At 44.0% G+C, this 16,831-nt stretch overlaps 1 protein-coding gene across 10 annotated transcripts in view; it reads left to right on the top strand.

Annotated features, from left to right (window-relative positions):
- The window catches only part of Fn1 (fibronectin 1), a 67,770-nt gene that overhangs the window by 38,380 nt on the left and 12,559 nt on the right, over nt 1-16,831 (top strand). For 3 of the 10 annotated variants that reach the window (XM_032901310.1, XM_032901306.1, XM_032901304.1), the window contains exons 25-37: nt 2,458-2,640; nt 4,422-4,511; nt 5,687-5,956; nt 7,304-7,420; nt 8,379-8,543; nt 9,198-9,353; nt 10,526-10,639; nt 11,453-11,722; nt 12,852-13,039; nt 14,129-14,216; nt 14,947-15,123; nt 15,748-15,837; nt 16,050-16,229. In XM_032901310.1, the coding sequence (XP_032757201.1) occupies nt 2,458-2,640; nt 4,422-4,511; nt 5,687-5,956; nt 7,304-7,420; nt 8,379-8,543; nt 9,198-9,353; nt 10,526-10,639; nt 11,453-11,722; nt 12,852-13,039; nt 14,129-14,216; nt 14,947-15,123; nt 15,748-15,837; nt 16,050-16,229 (2,088 nt within the window). Of the gene's footprint in view, nt 1-1,078; nt 1,352-2,457; nt 2,641-4,421; nt 4,512-5,686; nt 5,957-7,303; nt 7,421-8,378; nt 8,544-9,197; nt 9,354-10,525; nt 10,640-11,452; nt 11,723-12,851; nt 13,040-14,128; nt 14,217-14,946; nt 15,124-15,747; nt 15,838-16,049; nt 16,230-16,831 lie in introns of all 10 variants that reach the window. The other 7 variants (XM_032901309.1, XM_032901305.1, XM_032901303.1 and 4 more) reach the window with 3 other exon arrangements.

Below are 16,831 nucleotides of genomic sequence, written 5' to 3'. Positions count from 1 at the left end.
CCATGGGTACGTGATGAGTGCAGCCACGGCATTAACTCTGTACTGTTTGCTCACATGGAAAGATTACTAAACAGTGTCGCGTGTCTGTACCCAGTGCTGACAGGCTAAAAGTAATGTGGTAAATGCATCCCACTGGGGCATTTGTGCCCGGCTTTTACAATCCATATCCACCTCCAACGGTTATCTAGAAAACAGTCTTTGTCTCCATATGTGAGCAGTGAAACACACTTGGTTGACAATCCAAATCTTTATCTTGCAGCTTCTAATCCTTTTTAAAATTGGAAGTGGGGTGAAAATGACAGAAAGGAAGGAAGTAAAGGCCAGGCCTCCAGGGCTTGCTTTCTTCTGAATTGAAAGACAGAGTAACAAAGGCCCGGCTAGGGACAGGTTCATTGTTTGTCCCAAGTCTTCTGCAGAATGAAAGCGCTGGTCAGACTCTTTTACCCTCTGCAGTATTTTGTTATGCATTTATGAATACTAATTAAATTACATGAATTAAAATGTTGGCAGTGGAATGGGCTCAGTGCTCAATGCTGGCTGGCCTTGGCCTGACTGTGAGTTTGAGTGGCACATTGACAACATATATTAATACCAGGGTCATGATGCCGTCGTGGGTTTTGAACGTGGAAAATAAGTCAATTAACCAGCCAATTTCTTTTTTAAACCTTTGTAAGATTTTATTTCTTTTTACCTGAACGCTTTGTGTTCTTCCTCCCCCAACATGGCCAGTGTCTTTTACAGATAAGTTCAGGTTCTGAGAATGATTTTGACATTGGCCATGTATTTATGACTTTCTTAAGCACTTGAGAAGTTAAAACTGTACCATTTGGGTACATTTTCTAAATGGAAGAAAGCCCCTAAAAGAATCTGGTAACCCGCATTATTCTCCCAGGAAAGCAAATTTACTTAATGTTTGGGAAGTCTTTTCAAATAATTTGGGACACATTGCATATACCATCATTGCTTGACCATTCTGTCGATTTCACTACCGGTCACCTGATGTACACTGCTTTATTTTTTCCTCTTTTTTTTGCCTCTACTTTTCCTTTTGCCTCCTCTTTGCTTTGTAACTCAATAGAGGTGCCCCAGCTCACTGACCTAAGCTTTGTTGATATAACTGACTCAAGCATCGGCCTGAGGTGGACCCCGCTAAACTCTTCCACCATTATCGGGTACCGAATCACAGTAGTTGCGGCAGGAGAAGGGATCCCCATTTTTGAAGATTTTGTGGACTCCTCAGTAGGATACTACACAGTTACAGGGCTGGAACCCGGCATTGACTATGACATCAGCGTTATCACTCTCATTAATGGCGGAGAGAGTGCCCCTACTACACTGACACAGCAAACGGGTGAATCTTGAAGTCTTCTGTGTTTGAGACATGGATGGTGTTGCATGCTGCTCAACCGCTGTGGTTAAATCTGGATGTTGCCAAGGAGAAGCCAGTGATTGGCCACGGGGATGGAGACAGGGCACATTCAAAGATAAGGGATACATTAGCCTAACTGCATGGAGACATTATAAAGAGTCTCGTGCACTTTCGTTCAAAGCACAAACAGATGTGAAGATGAAGAACTCTAGATCTCTGATTTACGAAGTGCAAAGTAGATTGAATTTACAGATCTTTGAGCTGTTCTTTTGTAAAGTATGGCTATGAAACCGAATGATGAAAACCTGTTTATACTAAGACACACCTCCAAAATGTGCCGCTGTGTGCTTCCTCTTACCTTTTGATAAGTTCCCACGATCCTTTGTAGCTAATAAAACACCCATCAAAAATTAGGGTGGAGCAGACGGGGAGTTCTCAGGGTAGGAAGACGGCGAACCACAGGGCCTTCTAGACAGTTGCTGTGCAGGATAAAGAAACTCCTCTTTAACCACAGTCTAGAGACAAGCATGCAACATCTTAAAGGTTCTCTGCCCTGCATGGGAAGAAACATTGCTGAGAACCACTGTGCATGAACCCCCTCACTTGTGAGTAGAGTTCACTGAATGACATTACAGCAATGCAGTAGTGTGTAGATACTCTGGGGAAACTGAGGACCCCTTGTCTTTTCTGTCTGCGTGCATGTGTTTCTTCGGAAGTACCGCTCTGTGTCTTTGCTGTGTGGCAACTTAAGCCTCTTCAGCCTGGGATAAAAATCTTCCGTGGTATCAATGTACTAAAACAATAACAACCACGATACAAAGCCAACCTATTTGAAAGTAGACTACAATTCTTTAAAATGCATTGATCATGGCAGAAAGGTTAAAGGGGCCTAACAGTGTTCTCTATAGTGTTTTGTTCATTATTTTGTTTTTTAACAGTAGTGTATCATGATCTAGATTAGATTAGATTGTTTGCATGACTGTAACTGTTTCTTTTCTGCATGAGATACTGGTTTTTACCTTTTCAGCTACTGTTTTTAGCTTTGACTTTAAAATTGCATTAACTCAATTTTCCTTATTTGAAATCAGCCGTCCCTCCTCCCACGGATCTGCGATTCACCAATATCGGTCCGGACACTATGCGGGTCACTTGGGCCCCGCCTCCGTCCATTGAGCTAACCAACCTCTTGGTGCGCTACTCACCTGTGAAGAACGAGGAGGATGTAGCAGAGCTGTCCATTTCACCCTCAGACAACGCCGTGGTCCTAACAAGTACGCGCTCGAACGTAGCTTGTTCAGTAGACACTTATCTGGAGCACAATGAGTGGATTCTAAATTCTCAGGGAGGAAAACCTAGGAGAAAGGAGAGTTGTAACAGAGGAACACACTGTAAACCGTGAAAGATGAAACGTTTCTGCTAGAGTGGCAAACCTTTGATCGCTACAAATCTTAGTGGAATGCACCAACTGTGAAGTGGCAAGTGTCAAACACTTTCTGCTCAAGCACACAGAAATAAGTGACTGCCAAATGAATTCTGTAGCCAGGGAAAGAGTAAGAATCATGGGGATCAGCCTGTCTGGGTTATTGTCCTTTCTTGGGTGATATACCACCAGCAGGTGATCTATTTAGCATTAGAAAACTTAGAATCAATTTTGTGTGAGACAGAAGTTTAGTTCATAGTCAGAAAACACGTGTTTGCACAATTTCTCTGAAGCCTGAGAGTTTAGAAAACAACTGACATTTATTAGACAGTTTATAGAAATCCTCTCTTCTGGGTTCCTACTGGAAAAGAATATTTTGAATTAAAGAGAACAGAGGTTGCAACATTGTAGAAAGATGTGTAAGTACAGGGGTTCTACATGAGAAGACCTAGTTACATTTAGGTCCATTCACAAATATGGTGAGAAAACCCACTCTCCCTTTCAGATGTGTCTCAGAAAGTGAGATACAAAGGGGCAGCATGACTGGTCTCCTATCTCACTTTGTGGCTAAGGACCAGAGGACCCAGATATTTAACTAGATTGTGACCACAAGGCCATTTCTGCTGACTCAGTAGGAACCACGTTGTCCTGAATCACACGTTGGCACTGGTTTAGCCAAACCTTGTCACTGTTAATTGTGTATCTTAAGGGCAGGTGTACTCTGTTCCCAGAGGGTATGATGGTAAGACAGTCTTTTGCCATCAGAGGCTCCGGGAGCTCATATATCTATGGCTATGTTAATGCTACCTTTCGGGAAGGCATGACCAAGGATGAGTGTCTGAAGTTCACTGCCAATGCTCTTGGTGTTGGCTATGGAACAGGATGGCTCCAGTGGAGGAGTGATCTGCTTGGCAGCCATTGAAGAGTCAGGGGTAGCGCGGCAGGTGCTTTTGGGAGACCAGATACCCAAGTTCACCATTGCCACTTCTCCACCTCCCTGAAGCCTAGGATTCTAGGGTGTCGTAAAGGATACCCATCCTGACGCACGAGCTAAGAAACCATTTGTTAAAGAGGAAAAAAAGAGTCATGCTAATGCTATGACCCCAAAGGAACTTCCTCTGAAAGACGTTATCCTTACCCTATTTTAAAGATTAAGCAGTTTGGGGCAGTGTAGCGAACCTAGGGGAACTGGATATGTTCATTGTCTTGAAATCATTGATGGCATGGAGGACACATGTCAAGCTTTGTCCAACTGTGCATCTTAACATTCTCTAGCATGGAAGCCGCCGACCACCTCATATGGTGGTTGTGATGGGTAGACGGTAACGTAGACTCCCAGAAAACTTTCATCAGTGGCCCTCACAGATGCCCTTTCGAGTGGATGAAAGGGGTATCGATGCCCTGTGTTTACACTTGACTGAGTTCCATTTATACCTGCGGGACTGGGGGGCTGACAGAGGCACAGGACAAAGCGGCCCTTCCTTGCAGATTATTTCCAGATGCAGATGCTCATTTAGCTACAGGTAGGCTATGGGACCAAATTCGTGGACATTTTATCAGATGAAGGAGTCCAGGGAGCGCTGTGCTTTCTCATGCTCTCAAGGTTAAAGCAAATCCCACTTGCCTCTTCAGATCTCCTGCCTGGGACTGAATACTTAGTCAGTGTCTCCAGCGTCTACGAACAGCATGAGAGCATCCCTCTCAGAGGAAGACAGAAAACAGGTGAGCCATGTTGACAACCCCTGGCTACCAACTTTAAGCAACGAAATGATAGGTCGAGTCTGAAAAAATGCGTCTCCACCTTTTGTGGGGTTGGTACATTAATTCTTATTAATCCATCAGTCAATTTTAGTTATCATAGAGGGTGTTTTCCACCATGGTGTTTTCACAAGCTCTGTTGATCTACCTCTTCCGTTCCTCTCCTTGCCCTCCTGCCACCCTTCCTGGTCCCCTTCTTCTCTGTACTATTGTACAACCCCCCTTTTCCGCTCTCATGTCACCTTGTCACCTCTATTCTCTGACCCTTTTCAACCTCTCCCACTTAAGGCATCTTCTTTTCTCCCCACATTCCCTCTTCTAGTTTCAGGATCTGTTCTCTGCACATGTGTGTAGATGCTCCATACACACATGAAAAATTAAAATCTAGGATCCACATATGCGAAAACTCATTTGTCTTTCTGAGACTGGATGGCTTTGTTTTATATAATAATGTTACTTTGTTTAACATAACAATGGAGTTCCCTCTGTTTCCTGGTGAATGTCACTGGGTTCTTATCCTAGTTAGAGTTGTTGTGCTGGCTTTCATAAAACACCAGGATCAATAGGAAATTGGGGAGGGAAGGGCTTATTCGCCTTACACTTCCACACTTTAGTCTGTCACTGAAGGAAGTCAGGACAGGAATTCAAGCAGGGGAGGAACTTGGAGGCAGGAACTGATGCAGAGGCCATGGAGGGGTGCTGTTTACTAGCTTGCTCCCCATGGCTTGCTCAGTCTGCTTTCTTATAGAATCCAGGACCATGAGCCCAGAGAAGACACATCCACAATGGATTGGGCCCTGTCAATCACTCATAAAGCGAAAGCCCTACAAGCTTGCCTATGGTCTGATCTTATAGAGGCATTTTCTTAATTAAAAGTTCCTTCCTCTTAGATAGCTTTTGCTGGTGTCAAGTTGATATAAAACCGACCCCGAACAATGCTAAAGCCCTTGGAAATAGCAGTATTTCGGTATAATGTAGAAACTGACTTTGAAAAAGAAAAAAAAGACATGTGTGTGTAAACCGATTGAGGTCAGCTATCAGTACCGCATAGCAGGGTCTGTCGTGTCCCCCCACATCGTCCTGGATGTCTAAGCTGGTGGTTGTTGTCTTTCGCTCCCCTCCTTGGGTGGGAAAAACAGGTCTGGACTCCCCAACTGGTTTTGATTCTTCTGATGTCACCGCCAACTCCTTCACCGTCCACTGGGTGGCTCCTCGGGCCCCCATCACCGGCTACATCATCCGCCATCACGCCGAGCATTCTGCCGGAAGACCCAGGCAAGACCGAGTGCCGCCCTCAAGGAATTCTATCACCCTCACCAACCTTAATCCGGGCACGGAGTACATTGTCACCATCATTGCTGTTAATGGCAGAGAGGAGAGCCCCCCACTGATTGGCCAGCAATCCACAGGTAATGTTGTTTTTTAATCTGCAAAGAAATTCCCTGGTGTGGAATTCGTATGGTTCCGTGTAGGCTATGAGAGAGCTTCATGCCTTCTGAGTCTGCATCCCTGGAAAAGTAGACGGTGGCAGGAGACACTCAAAAAGCAGTGATGGAACCAGGCGCTGCAGTGCACGCCTGCCTTTGATCCCAGCACTCGGGAGGCTGAGGCAGGCGGATCTCTACAGAGTGAGTTCCAGACCAGCCAGAGCTATACAATGAGACCCTGTGTCTCAATGAAAAGGGGAAGAGGGCAGTGATAGCCTGTGTGTGTGTGGCAAAAAATTTCTCCCTCTAAGAATACATTTGAAAAGATATTTTTTTTTCGGTCGGAGAAATTGTCACTTGATTTGGCTATGCTCCTGTGATCTTGCTGGTCAGTTTTTATTTCTGATGTTTTGAGAGTCTCCTAGCCCACACTGACCCAGAACTGATGTAGCCCAGGCTTAATCTAAGATGCTTCGCCTTGACTTCTGGGTGCTGGCCTTAGAGGCATGAGCTACTATTCCCAGCTTGGATCTTTATTGATTTTTAAGAAGATTGCATTTAAAAACATATGGTACCAAATTTACTGTAAACCTATGATTTTTTTTTTTTTCTTTTAAGGTTGGGCTTGGTAGCACAGATGCGTATGTAATCACAGATACTTGGGAGGCTGGGACAGGAAGGCCCTCCTTGTCTGCTGAGAGTTCAAAGTTAGCCTGTGCAGTTCAGTGAGGCCTTTTCTTGAGATAAATAAAAGTTTTTTAAAAGGCTGCGATGGGTGTCGCACACTGGTAGAGTGCTTTGTGTGGCGTGAGTCAGGCTAGACTATGTCTTTAAGCACAGATAGATATATTTTCAGGGACAGTGATTAGGAGACCTGTTATCAAAACCATCTGTGGCTTAGCTCTGAATAGGGGTGTGCGTGACCACTTTCCGAATAGCACATAGTTAAGGGTGCATGGGTGGGATCTCAGTTCCAGGCCAGCCTGGTCTACAAAGCGAGTTCCAGGACAGACGGGGCTGTTAACACAAACTCTGTCTCAAAGAAGAAAAAGAAAAAAGAAAAAAAAAGTGCGTGGGTGGGGGTGCCTCTGTAGGTTTTTGTTGTTGTTGTTTTAACTTATGTGATTTAAATTGTTTTCTAAAGAAAATGGTGAGGAAAAAGAATTCACAATTCCCTTGACCTCTCCATAGATTTCCATTCTGCTAATTCCGTGTTGCATTTAGATGTTCGTATGAAGGAAATGTAACCGTTATGTAGGAAAAGACAGAGAGTGGATCTGAGCTTTCTTTGGAAGTTATAGCCGTGACATTTTCCTGTGATTTTTCTAGTTTCTGATGTCCCGAGAGATCTGGAGGTCATCGCTTCCACCCCTACCAGCCTGCTCATCAGTTGGGAACCCCCCGCCGTCTCTGTGCGCTATTACAGAATCACCTACGGAGAGACAGGTCTGTAGACTGTGGGCCATCTCCCCTATGGGGTCAGGGTCCGGGAGGGTAACTTGGAAATCTGACAGTAGGTGCAGGAGTAAATGCTAGCAGGCCCACTTAGAAAACCTCTTTTTCTTTTTTTCTCCTCAAATATGCATTGAAGCTGTGTTTAATTGACTATAATATTAAGTTCAAGGGTTGTTCATGCACTACAGCTGGGGTAGAGAACAGAACTGAGAGAAAGAATTCATATATTCACAAATATTATCGTTGGTAACTCTTACTATTTTTTATTTTCAGTGTTTTCTAAATTTAACAAATATTCTGTTAACCCTTTTGTAAAGAATGCATTTCATTCCATTTTGGGTTGAGTGAGCCACATTCTTGTCCCCCTTTTCTTTTTAATTTTAAAAAATTGATTAAAAATATAATTATATCATTTTCTCCTTCCCTTTCCTCTTCCAAACCATTCCAAGCCCCTCTCCCACCACTTCTTCTCAATTTCGTGTCCTCTTTGTCTTACACACACACACACACACACACACACACACACACACACACACACACACGCATGTACATCCAACACATATGTATAACTACAACCTGCCGAGTCTGTTTAGTGTTGCTTATGTGGACGTGATTTCAGGGCTGACTACTTGGTATTTTATTATCAACCAGGGAGCTCATTCCTGGGGATTTCTTTACCTTTTGCCTGTTAATCTACAACTCAGTGACATTTTAACCCAGGGATGTTAAAATGTCATTAGCTTGAGCGTTCTCCTGGTTTTTATATACTTATCAGGCCTTCCTTACTACACGCATAAATACACTTGCCTGTTCTGGCTAGGTTAAAGCAGCCACTCCTTACGAGGGAACCTGCAAGCCCAGTGATTTACAGACTGCTTTAGATGTGCTTATAATATTGGAGTCACTCCTGGCTTCTCAAATTCTCTACTTACTAACTCCTTTCACACAGGAGGAAATAGCCCTGTCCAGGAGTTCACTGTGCCTGGAAGCAAGTCCACTGCCACCATCAACAACATTAAACCAGGAGCAGACTACACCATCACCCTGTATGCTGTCACTGGCCGTGGGGACAGTCCAGCCAGCAGCAAGCCAGTTTCCATCAATTATCAAACAGGTACAGATTTCTCTTCTGGGGTAACACAGGGTTATTTATGAAGATGGTCATCCCAGATAATATATCTATCTATATCTATATTTATATAGCATCATGTTAAGTTATAAAGCTTATTGTTGAATATGATTTTACTGCAGCATGCTAAATTGTTTTTCATTTTTTAATATATATATATGTATGTGTATATACATATCTCAAATGCTATATCACTGAACTATACACTCCACCCTGTAGCTAACTAACAACACCTACGAGTAATAGAATTTCGAGACAAATGTACAAAGAAGACCCCGAGAGCAGACATTTTCGTCTGTTTTTAACTGCTACAGTCATATATTTACAATAGACATAGAGAGTATTCATAAATACTTGTAAAAAGTGACTCATGTGTTGACTGAATAGGAGACAAAGGCCTGACAGATATTCAGTGTTTGGTTTGTGGAATGAAGTAATCAGGTTGAAACTAGTTGTCATAGTGTCTGGATGCATGGCTTCCCTTCTTCAAGCTGATGCCTTTCTTCTTGTCAGAAGAAGCCTCTGCAGTTCATTCACAGAAGCAAAGGTCATTTGCATGCACTCTAGAACTACAGGCAAGGGCTTGTCCAGTCCTGCCCCCAAGTACTGGGATGTCAGTGCTTTCTTTTGTCCTTACAGAAATTGACAAGCCATCCCAGATGCAGGTGACGGATGTCCAGGACAACAGCATCAGTGTCAGGTGGCTGCCTTCAACTTCTCCTGTGACAGGTTACAGAGTGACCACCGCTCCCAAAAATGGCCTAGGACCAACAAAATCTCAAACTGTCAGTCCAGGTAAGAATAACCAGAATGTTACACCATGCAAGACAAACACAGTAGGAGCTCAGAAGTTTCCATTTGAAGTGAGTGTCCTATGTGGTGTTTGTATGGTGCTCCCATTCACAGACTGTTGTCATAGTACAGTGCTCCCATTCACAGACTGTTGTCATAGTACAGTGCTCCCATTCACAGACTGTTGTCATAGTACAGTTCTCCCATTCACAGACTGTTGTCATAGTACAGTTCTCCCATTCACAGACTGTTGTCATAGTACAGTGCTCTCATTCACAGACTGTTGTCATAGTACAGTGCTCCCATTCACAGACTGTTGTCATAGTACAGTGCTCCCATTCACAGACTGTTGTCATTGTACAGTGCTCCCATTCACAGACTGTTGTCATTGTACAGTGCTCCCATTCACAGACTGTTGTCATAGTACAGTGCTCCCATTCATAAACGGTTGTCATTGTACAGTGCTCCCATTCACAGACTGTTCACAGGACAAGTATTGGTATCCATGTATTTTAGGTTTTATTTTTTTTTCTACTGTCCTGGGTAGTAGTATGGAAACTATTTAAATCCTTAGTCACTAGGAAGACCCTGTAGAACCTTCTAGATCTGATGTTCCTATTATATAAAATGGCTTGCAAGATACATGATCTCACGGCAATTTCTTAAGATCAATTTAATTTCTTTCTTTATTCAAGAATAGCCTCATTAATTAGGGGGCACCGTGTTAAGTTGTAAAGCTTATTGTTGAATATAATTCGACTGCAGCATGCCAAGTTGTTTTTGAAACTGGATCTCATGAAGTTTGTGCTGGCCTGGACTGCATCACGTAGGCAAAGACGACATTAAACTTCTGATCTTCTTGTCTGTATCTCTTAAGTGCTAGCACTCCGGGCACGCAGTTTACTGTACTACTCAGTATCAAAACTGGGTTTGTTCATGAGATCAGCATTCTGCTAATGAGGCCACGCTCCCCAGCCCCAGTGTTGTTACCAATGGACAAGTTTTCCTGAGAGGAAAGAGGCATCTGGCTTTTCCAAGTGGAATGGGTGTTTCATGGCTGATCGGCAGATGAAAATCATAGAAATAGATGAAAATCGCACCTGCTTCTCACTGAGCTCTTAGGCGTGTCTTGGGTGGCTTTCTGGACTTTACAATTGCTTCCCTTTCCCTTCCAGAACAAACAGAAATGACCATTGAAGGTTTGCAACCCACCGTGGAGTATGTGGTTAGTGTCTATGCTCAGAACCGGAACGGAGAAAGCCAGCCCCTGGTTGAGACTGCAGTGACCAGTACGTAACCAACGCTCAGTCTCTACTTCCAAAGTCATATTGTTCTTGGGTGTTTCAGTCCCCCCTGCACATCTCGTGCAGGGAGGGCAGTGTGTCAGCTGGTTCATATCTTGAGATGAGCCCTTGGCAAACATTCTTCTTGGTGCCACATAGCGAGCTTGCAGGAAAAATCACTGTAGCGTTGCCTCAATGGCTGCTGTGCTTTGAATCTCCTTCGCTTAAATGGCCTCGGCAACAATCTTATTTGCTTTTAGCAGATCTATGAAATATTTCTCCAGGGCCTACTTTTTCTATGACTGGATGGTAATGTTGACGGTAGCACGCCCCGAGAAGTGGTTATGTTTGAAGGACTGTGGCTGGGTCAGCATTTTGATAGAAAGACTTACCAGAGGGAGAAAGAAGACTCTGAGATGGATTATGTGTATGGCTTGAGAAGTCAACTTTACCATTTCCAAGATGTAGAAAATCCAGGTCTTTGAGACTAACATCACATTGCAAAATCAAATCTAGAATATCTTTACGTTGATGCAAGGAAATTTCCTTTGTGGAGATTTTTTTTCAGGGTGTCCGCGTGCCTCGAGCACACCTGTGTTTTAATGGGTAACGTGACACCGCATATGCTAAACCTCAAAAAGGGAAAAGAAAACCTTTTAAGCAAATGTGTCAAGCGCCTTTCTCTTATAATCGTGTGATAATTGGAATGTAATTCATCAAAGAAAATGGTATCTGCAGAACTGCTTTGCATGGTATAAGAAAATGCTTGTTTCCCAACTTGCTTTTCACATAACCTCTTACCATTAATTTGCCTAACAGACATTGACCGCCCTAAAGGACTGGCATTCACTGATGTGGATGTCGATTCCATCAAAATTGCCTGGGAAAGCCCACAGGGGCAAGTTTCCAGGTACAGGGTGACCTACTCAAGCCCTGAGGATGGAATCCATGAGCTTTTCCCTGCACCTGATGGTGACGACGACACCGCAGAGCTGCACGGCCTCAGGCCGGGTTCTGAGTACACAGTCAGTGTGGTTGCCTTGCACGGTGGCATGGAGAGCCAGCCCCTGATTGGAGTCCAGTCCACAGGTATATCGGTAACTGCACCGCTGGGTGCTTCTGGGAGCAGTGGCTTTATGCCTTGCTGACGTCATACTTTACCGGGCTATTGATTCCCACGTAAGGGAGAGTGGGAAAACGCTCTCGAAGTCATAGGAAGGGCCCTCTTTAACGAGGAATGGTAGCATACCATAAAAGTTAGGTTATATTTAATGAACTAAGTCTATTCAAAAGAAATTTAAAGTAGCTAAGCATATTCGTGCAGATATATACTAAATATATATATGTATATATATATTTAAAGACTATAAAGCAAGACATTTGAAGATGATACTACATTGTGGATTATTTCCTAAGTAATCCACACTCCCTCTCCACACATGAAGTAAGAGAGCTTACTCTGAGAATTGACCCTAAGCCAGGCATTTCCTTGCCACATGATCAGAGGACACATGGGGAAGGTCTTCTCTGGCTGGTTATCCTGTGCTGGGCCTTCATTTGCTTAAAGGATTATGATCCGATGCATAGGACAGAGTCATTAGGACAAGTGCTTCCCACAATCCTTTACCCTCTCATGCTTTACTTCTGGAGCAAGGTCGGAATGCTCAAAACATATAGAGGTGACGGTCTGTGTTACCGCTCTCTGCTTCTCTTTCCTGCCTCTACTGTGAACCAATTTTCTTCTTATGCTGCTCCGCAGAGAATACTTCAAATTTAGCAGTGACATCTGCCATGGGGTCCAAATAAAAGAGACAATAAATACAATTCTATCTCTTGGCTGGAATACTCTGTGAAATGGTTTCCCATACAAAGATAATTTATATAGAAAAAGGGCCATTGCTCTTCTTTTTCATACAAATGGGGGGGGGGAATAATTCTAATGACTAGTAAGGGAAATCAACTCTTGGTTTCTAAAGGGGTAGGGAGATAAGACCCAAAGTTTCTTGGAGTCCTGGCGTTTACCCAGGTGTTCCCGGTGGTTCTAGGAATTGCCGGTATGAGGTTCCGTTTTTATTATTTGTCTGTGCTGACTCTCTGCTGGGCCAGGGAGTCCATCAGCCCCTACATGGACAATCCGTTCTCCTTCTTAAAATTTGCTTTACCTCCCCTTTCCTCATTCCCTGTAAGATAACCTTTTAACCAATGACCATCCCGACAGCCATTCCTGCGCCAACCAATCTGAAGTTCACTCAGGTGTCACCCACCACCTTGACTGCCCAGTGGACAGCGCCCAGTGTTAAGCTCACTGGCTACCGAGTGCGGGTGACCCCGAAGGAGAAGACAGGACCAATGAAAGAAATCAACCTTTCTCCAGACAGCACCTCCGTGATTGTGTCAGGGCTCATGGTAAGAAGTGAGCTTCCATCTGTGGAGCAGGGAAGTAGGTCATTTCGTAGAGATTATCAGGTGCCATCTCATAATAAATAAACCTAGTGTGCTTTCCTTCTACCATCAAATAAGTGCGTGACAAACGTGTACAATAGAATTCTTTTATGTTGATCTAGGATTTTCTAGATTACCTAAGATGGCTATTGAACTAGAATGGTTAAATAGCTTTGGATTTCATGCAGATCTTTGACAGAAGTATTCCGCTTATTCTTTTATTTATTTATTTTTTCCGGGGCTGGGGATCGAACCCAGGACCTTGCACTTCCCAGGCAAGCGCTCTACCACTGAGCCAAATCCCCAACCCCCCCCCCCCCCGCTTATTCTTTTAAACGTGGTATTCTGTAGGGAACAATTTATTTATCCACTCTGGCTGAGTTTAGGCTTTTAGGAGTGGTGTTTCTTTGGCGTGAAGCATTCTCCATTTAGCACCACCCTAACTTGACACTGCCCTCATTAAAACATTGGAAGATCAGCCAGGTGTGCTCTCATCTCGGGAGGTGGATCTCTGAGTTCAAGGCCAGCCTGGTCTACAGAGTGAGTTCCTGGGCAGCCAGAGACACACAGAGAGACCCTGCCTCAAACAAGCAAGCAAATAATATTTAAAACTCTTTCTATCCATGCAGAATTAGCTAAGATCCTATAAGGGCTTAATGCATGTCTTAACACAAGACCAGTTCCAAGAGAAGCAGCACAAGAGGGGTCAGAGACAGAATAGAACCTTTCTCTTACTTTTCTCTGATCAGAAAAAAGCAAAACATGATTTACACCTGTCAGATCATAAAGGCAAAATAATGCTGATTTTTCTTATTCTTTTTTACTACCACTTGTGGATTGCTTGGACTTAACCCCGGAGAACATTTTAAAATTCACTTAGTCTAAATGTGTCGTCAGTCATAGATAAAAGCGAAGTTGATCTGGGAACTTGGAGTGTTGGGGTTTGCTGGGTTATGCAGATGGTCTTTTATAATCACTGCATTTCTCTAATGCTCTGGAGCTCCAGGCTTCACGCAACACCACTGCCAAAGCTTCTCATACTCTTGTTTCCAGGTGGCCACCAAGTATGAAGTCAGCGTCTATGCTCTCAAGGACACATTGACAAGCAGACCAGCTCAGGGAGTCGTCACGACTCTGGAGAGTGAGTAATCTGATGTTTTATTACTGACAGACCCTGAGTGTGAGTCGACATAGATCTTTGAATTAAGCCACTGACTTAACAATAGAATCTGGATATTGCTAGAACAGCTTATCGTTTTTCGTAATCCGTTTTGTAAGCCATCCAGGAAAGGACCCACTGAAACAAGTGGGAGCACTTCCCTGTGTTGTGTTGGTGCTGATGGGTTAAAGCTCGCAACTGCTCTACGCTGTACTTGTGAGGGTCTGTATTCGCAGAGTTCAGTGTGAGGAAGATGAACCTTCTCCTGCCATAGGAAATACGAGGCTAAATTAGGTCCATGGTCTGGTCTTGTCTATCGATGTTTTATCTGTCACCTATGGAATGATTAAAACGTGAAGCCTCACAGAAATGACAGAATGCTGGTCACCTGCACGTTATTGCCAATTGTCTATGTGTGACTCCTACCATACAACCTCACATTAGTAAATTAATCATTGTCACTCGTGTTTGACATATTTCAAGACACTGGAGAGTCAGCCCTGGGAACCATTTATTTAGAAAGCTCTTCCGTCTCCAAAGGAAAGACCTGAGAAGTGAACATTTTCATATTTCCCCAATACCGTTAACCTACCTTTCGTCGGTGTATTTCCCGAATTGGATGTATTTGTCTAATGAGGACCCATTTAAAAATATCAAAACCTTACATGCATGAGCCAAGCACGCATTAATCTCTAGCTCTGCTCCTACACAGATGTCAGCCCTCCAAGAAGGGCCCGTGTGACGGACGCTACAGAAACTACCATCACTATTAGCTGGAGAACGAAGACAGAGACGATCACTGGCTTCCAAGTCGATGCCATTCCAGCCAATGGCCAGACCCCGGTTCAGAGGACCATCAGCCCGGATGTCAGAAGCTATACTATTACAGGTCAGTGCGCTCGGCAGCCTGACTGTGTGTCCCTGCAGGATAACCGGGCTCGTCAGATACTTGGGGTCTGGTACAGAGAATGTGATTGCCATTCCACGATCTCTTGACTTCCTGACTTTTGTTTGACCTACAAATCTCACTCATCGAATTCGTTTTATCGAATTCCTTGTTTCATAAAACGCTCATTAACGTTTAATGGAAATCTGCACACTGTAGTCTGAGGCAGGAGTCTGAGGCGGGAGGACGTGAGTTTGAAAACAGTCATAGTGAAACCCTTTTTTTTTTTTTTTTAGTTAATACAGAGAACATAAAGATATAAAATAGTAACATATAGTCCTTAGCATTAGCATGCCTAGATTTTTAAAAAACAGAATTTATAGTGACATTTATTACATACAGCACCGTGTATAATAGAGAGGGAAGCTGTCATCAGAGATGATGCAGTATCAGGACATAAGTGAGCTGCTTTTGAACTGGGTTTCTCATTAATGGTGACCTGTCCACACCGTGAAGCACTTTACTCTTCCACCGTGAACGGCTTCTGGCATCGTATCGAGTTGAAGAAATCGTAGGCAAGCATTAAAGTAAGAGTGGATCAGAAAGGCGTGTCTTTTTTAATTCTAGGTTTACAGCCAGGCACTGACTACAAGATCCACCTGTACACGCTCAACGATAATGCCCGGAGCTCTCCTGTGGTCATCGATGCCTCCACCGGTAACTACCCTTTCTGTGGGGGAAATGTCAGCGGGCGCTTGTTGTCATCAGCTGTGTAAACTTTAGAGACAGTTAGGGAGCTGAATTTCCATTTCCAGCTCCCAGGACTCTCAGGTTCTCTCCCTCTTCTGTTGACTAGGGCTGGGCGCTCCACTGTGAGAACGGTTTCACAGCCATTCATTTTCTAAGGTGTCGCTTTGCTTGCCTTTCAGCCATTGATGCCCCATCCAACCTTCGGTTCCTGACCACCACACCCAACTCCTTGCTGGTATCATGGCAGGCACCCCGCGCCAGGATTACTGGCTACATTATCAAGTATGAGAAACCTGGATCCCCTCCCAGAGAAGTGGTCCCTCGGCCCCGCCCTGGTGTCACGGAGGCCACCATCACTGGTACTGCTTCCGTGCTGCGATTTTTTTCCCCCAAATCCATAATGCTCCCCAATTGTGTCTTTGATGCTGTTTCATGAGAATGGGTGCCCAGCACTCTATCTAGATGTTCTTTTTAGAGACAGTAGTGTTCTCAAGAGAGATGAATGCCGAGCGTGTACTTTCAGTGCTGTCATATGACGCAGCTATGATGTATTACTCTCTGATGTAAATTCTTCATTATTTTTGCCACCGCTCCCCCAAATAGCATAAATTGTATGTATAGCATCTCCTGGATATTGAAGTCCCTGTAACGCACACAGATATCAGGGGATTATAGCTTCTTTGTTGCAATAGCAGGACAAGAAAATGAGAGTCCGATATGGGAAGGTTTAAGCAGGGTACTTCCTGATTTTTGCTCGGTCACTGACAGCTGTCCATGATTAGGCCTAAACAGAAGTTTGACGTCTCTGATCTCTCCCAAATGTACATTGAACTGGCAGCCTGCTGTATAGACAGTTTATCTACAGGATGAAAGAATCCTCCAGAAAGGTTACCATGCAACTGCTCATTCAGGGGTCAGCTGTGACTGTAGGACGATTAACTGGCTGAGTGGCCTTTGGCTG

The sequence above is a fragment of the Rattus rattus genome, chromosome 4 (genome assembly GCF_011064425.1).
Source record: "Rattus rattus isolate New Zealand chromosome 4, Rrattus_CSIRO_v1, whole genome shotgun sequence".
In the NCBI taxonomy this organism is placed as follows: Eukaryota; Metazoa; Chordata; class Mammalia; order Rodentia; family Muridae; genus Rattus; species Rattus rattus.
This window is presented reverse-complemented; position numbering and strand designations above follow the sequence as displayed.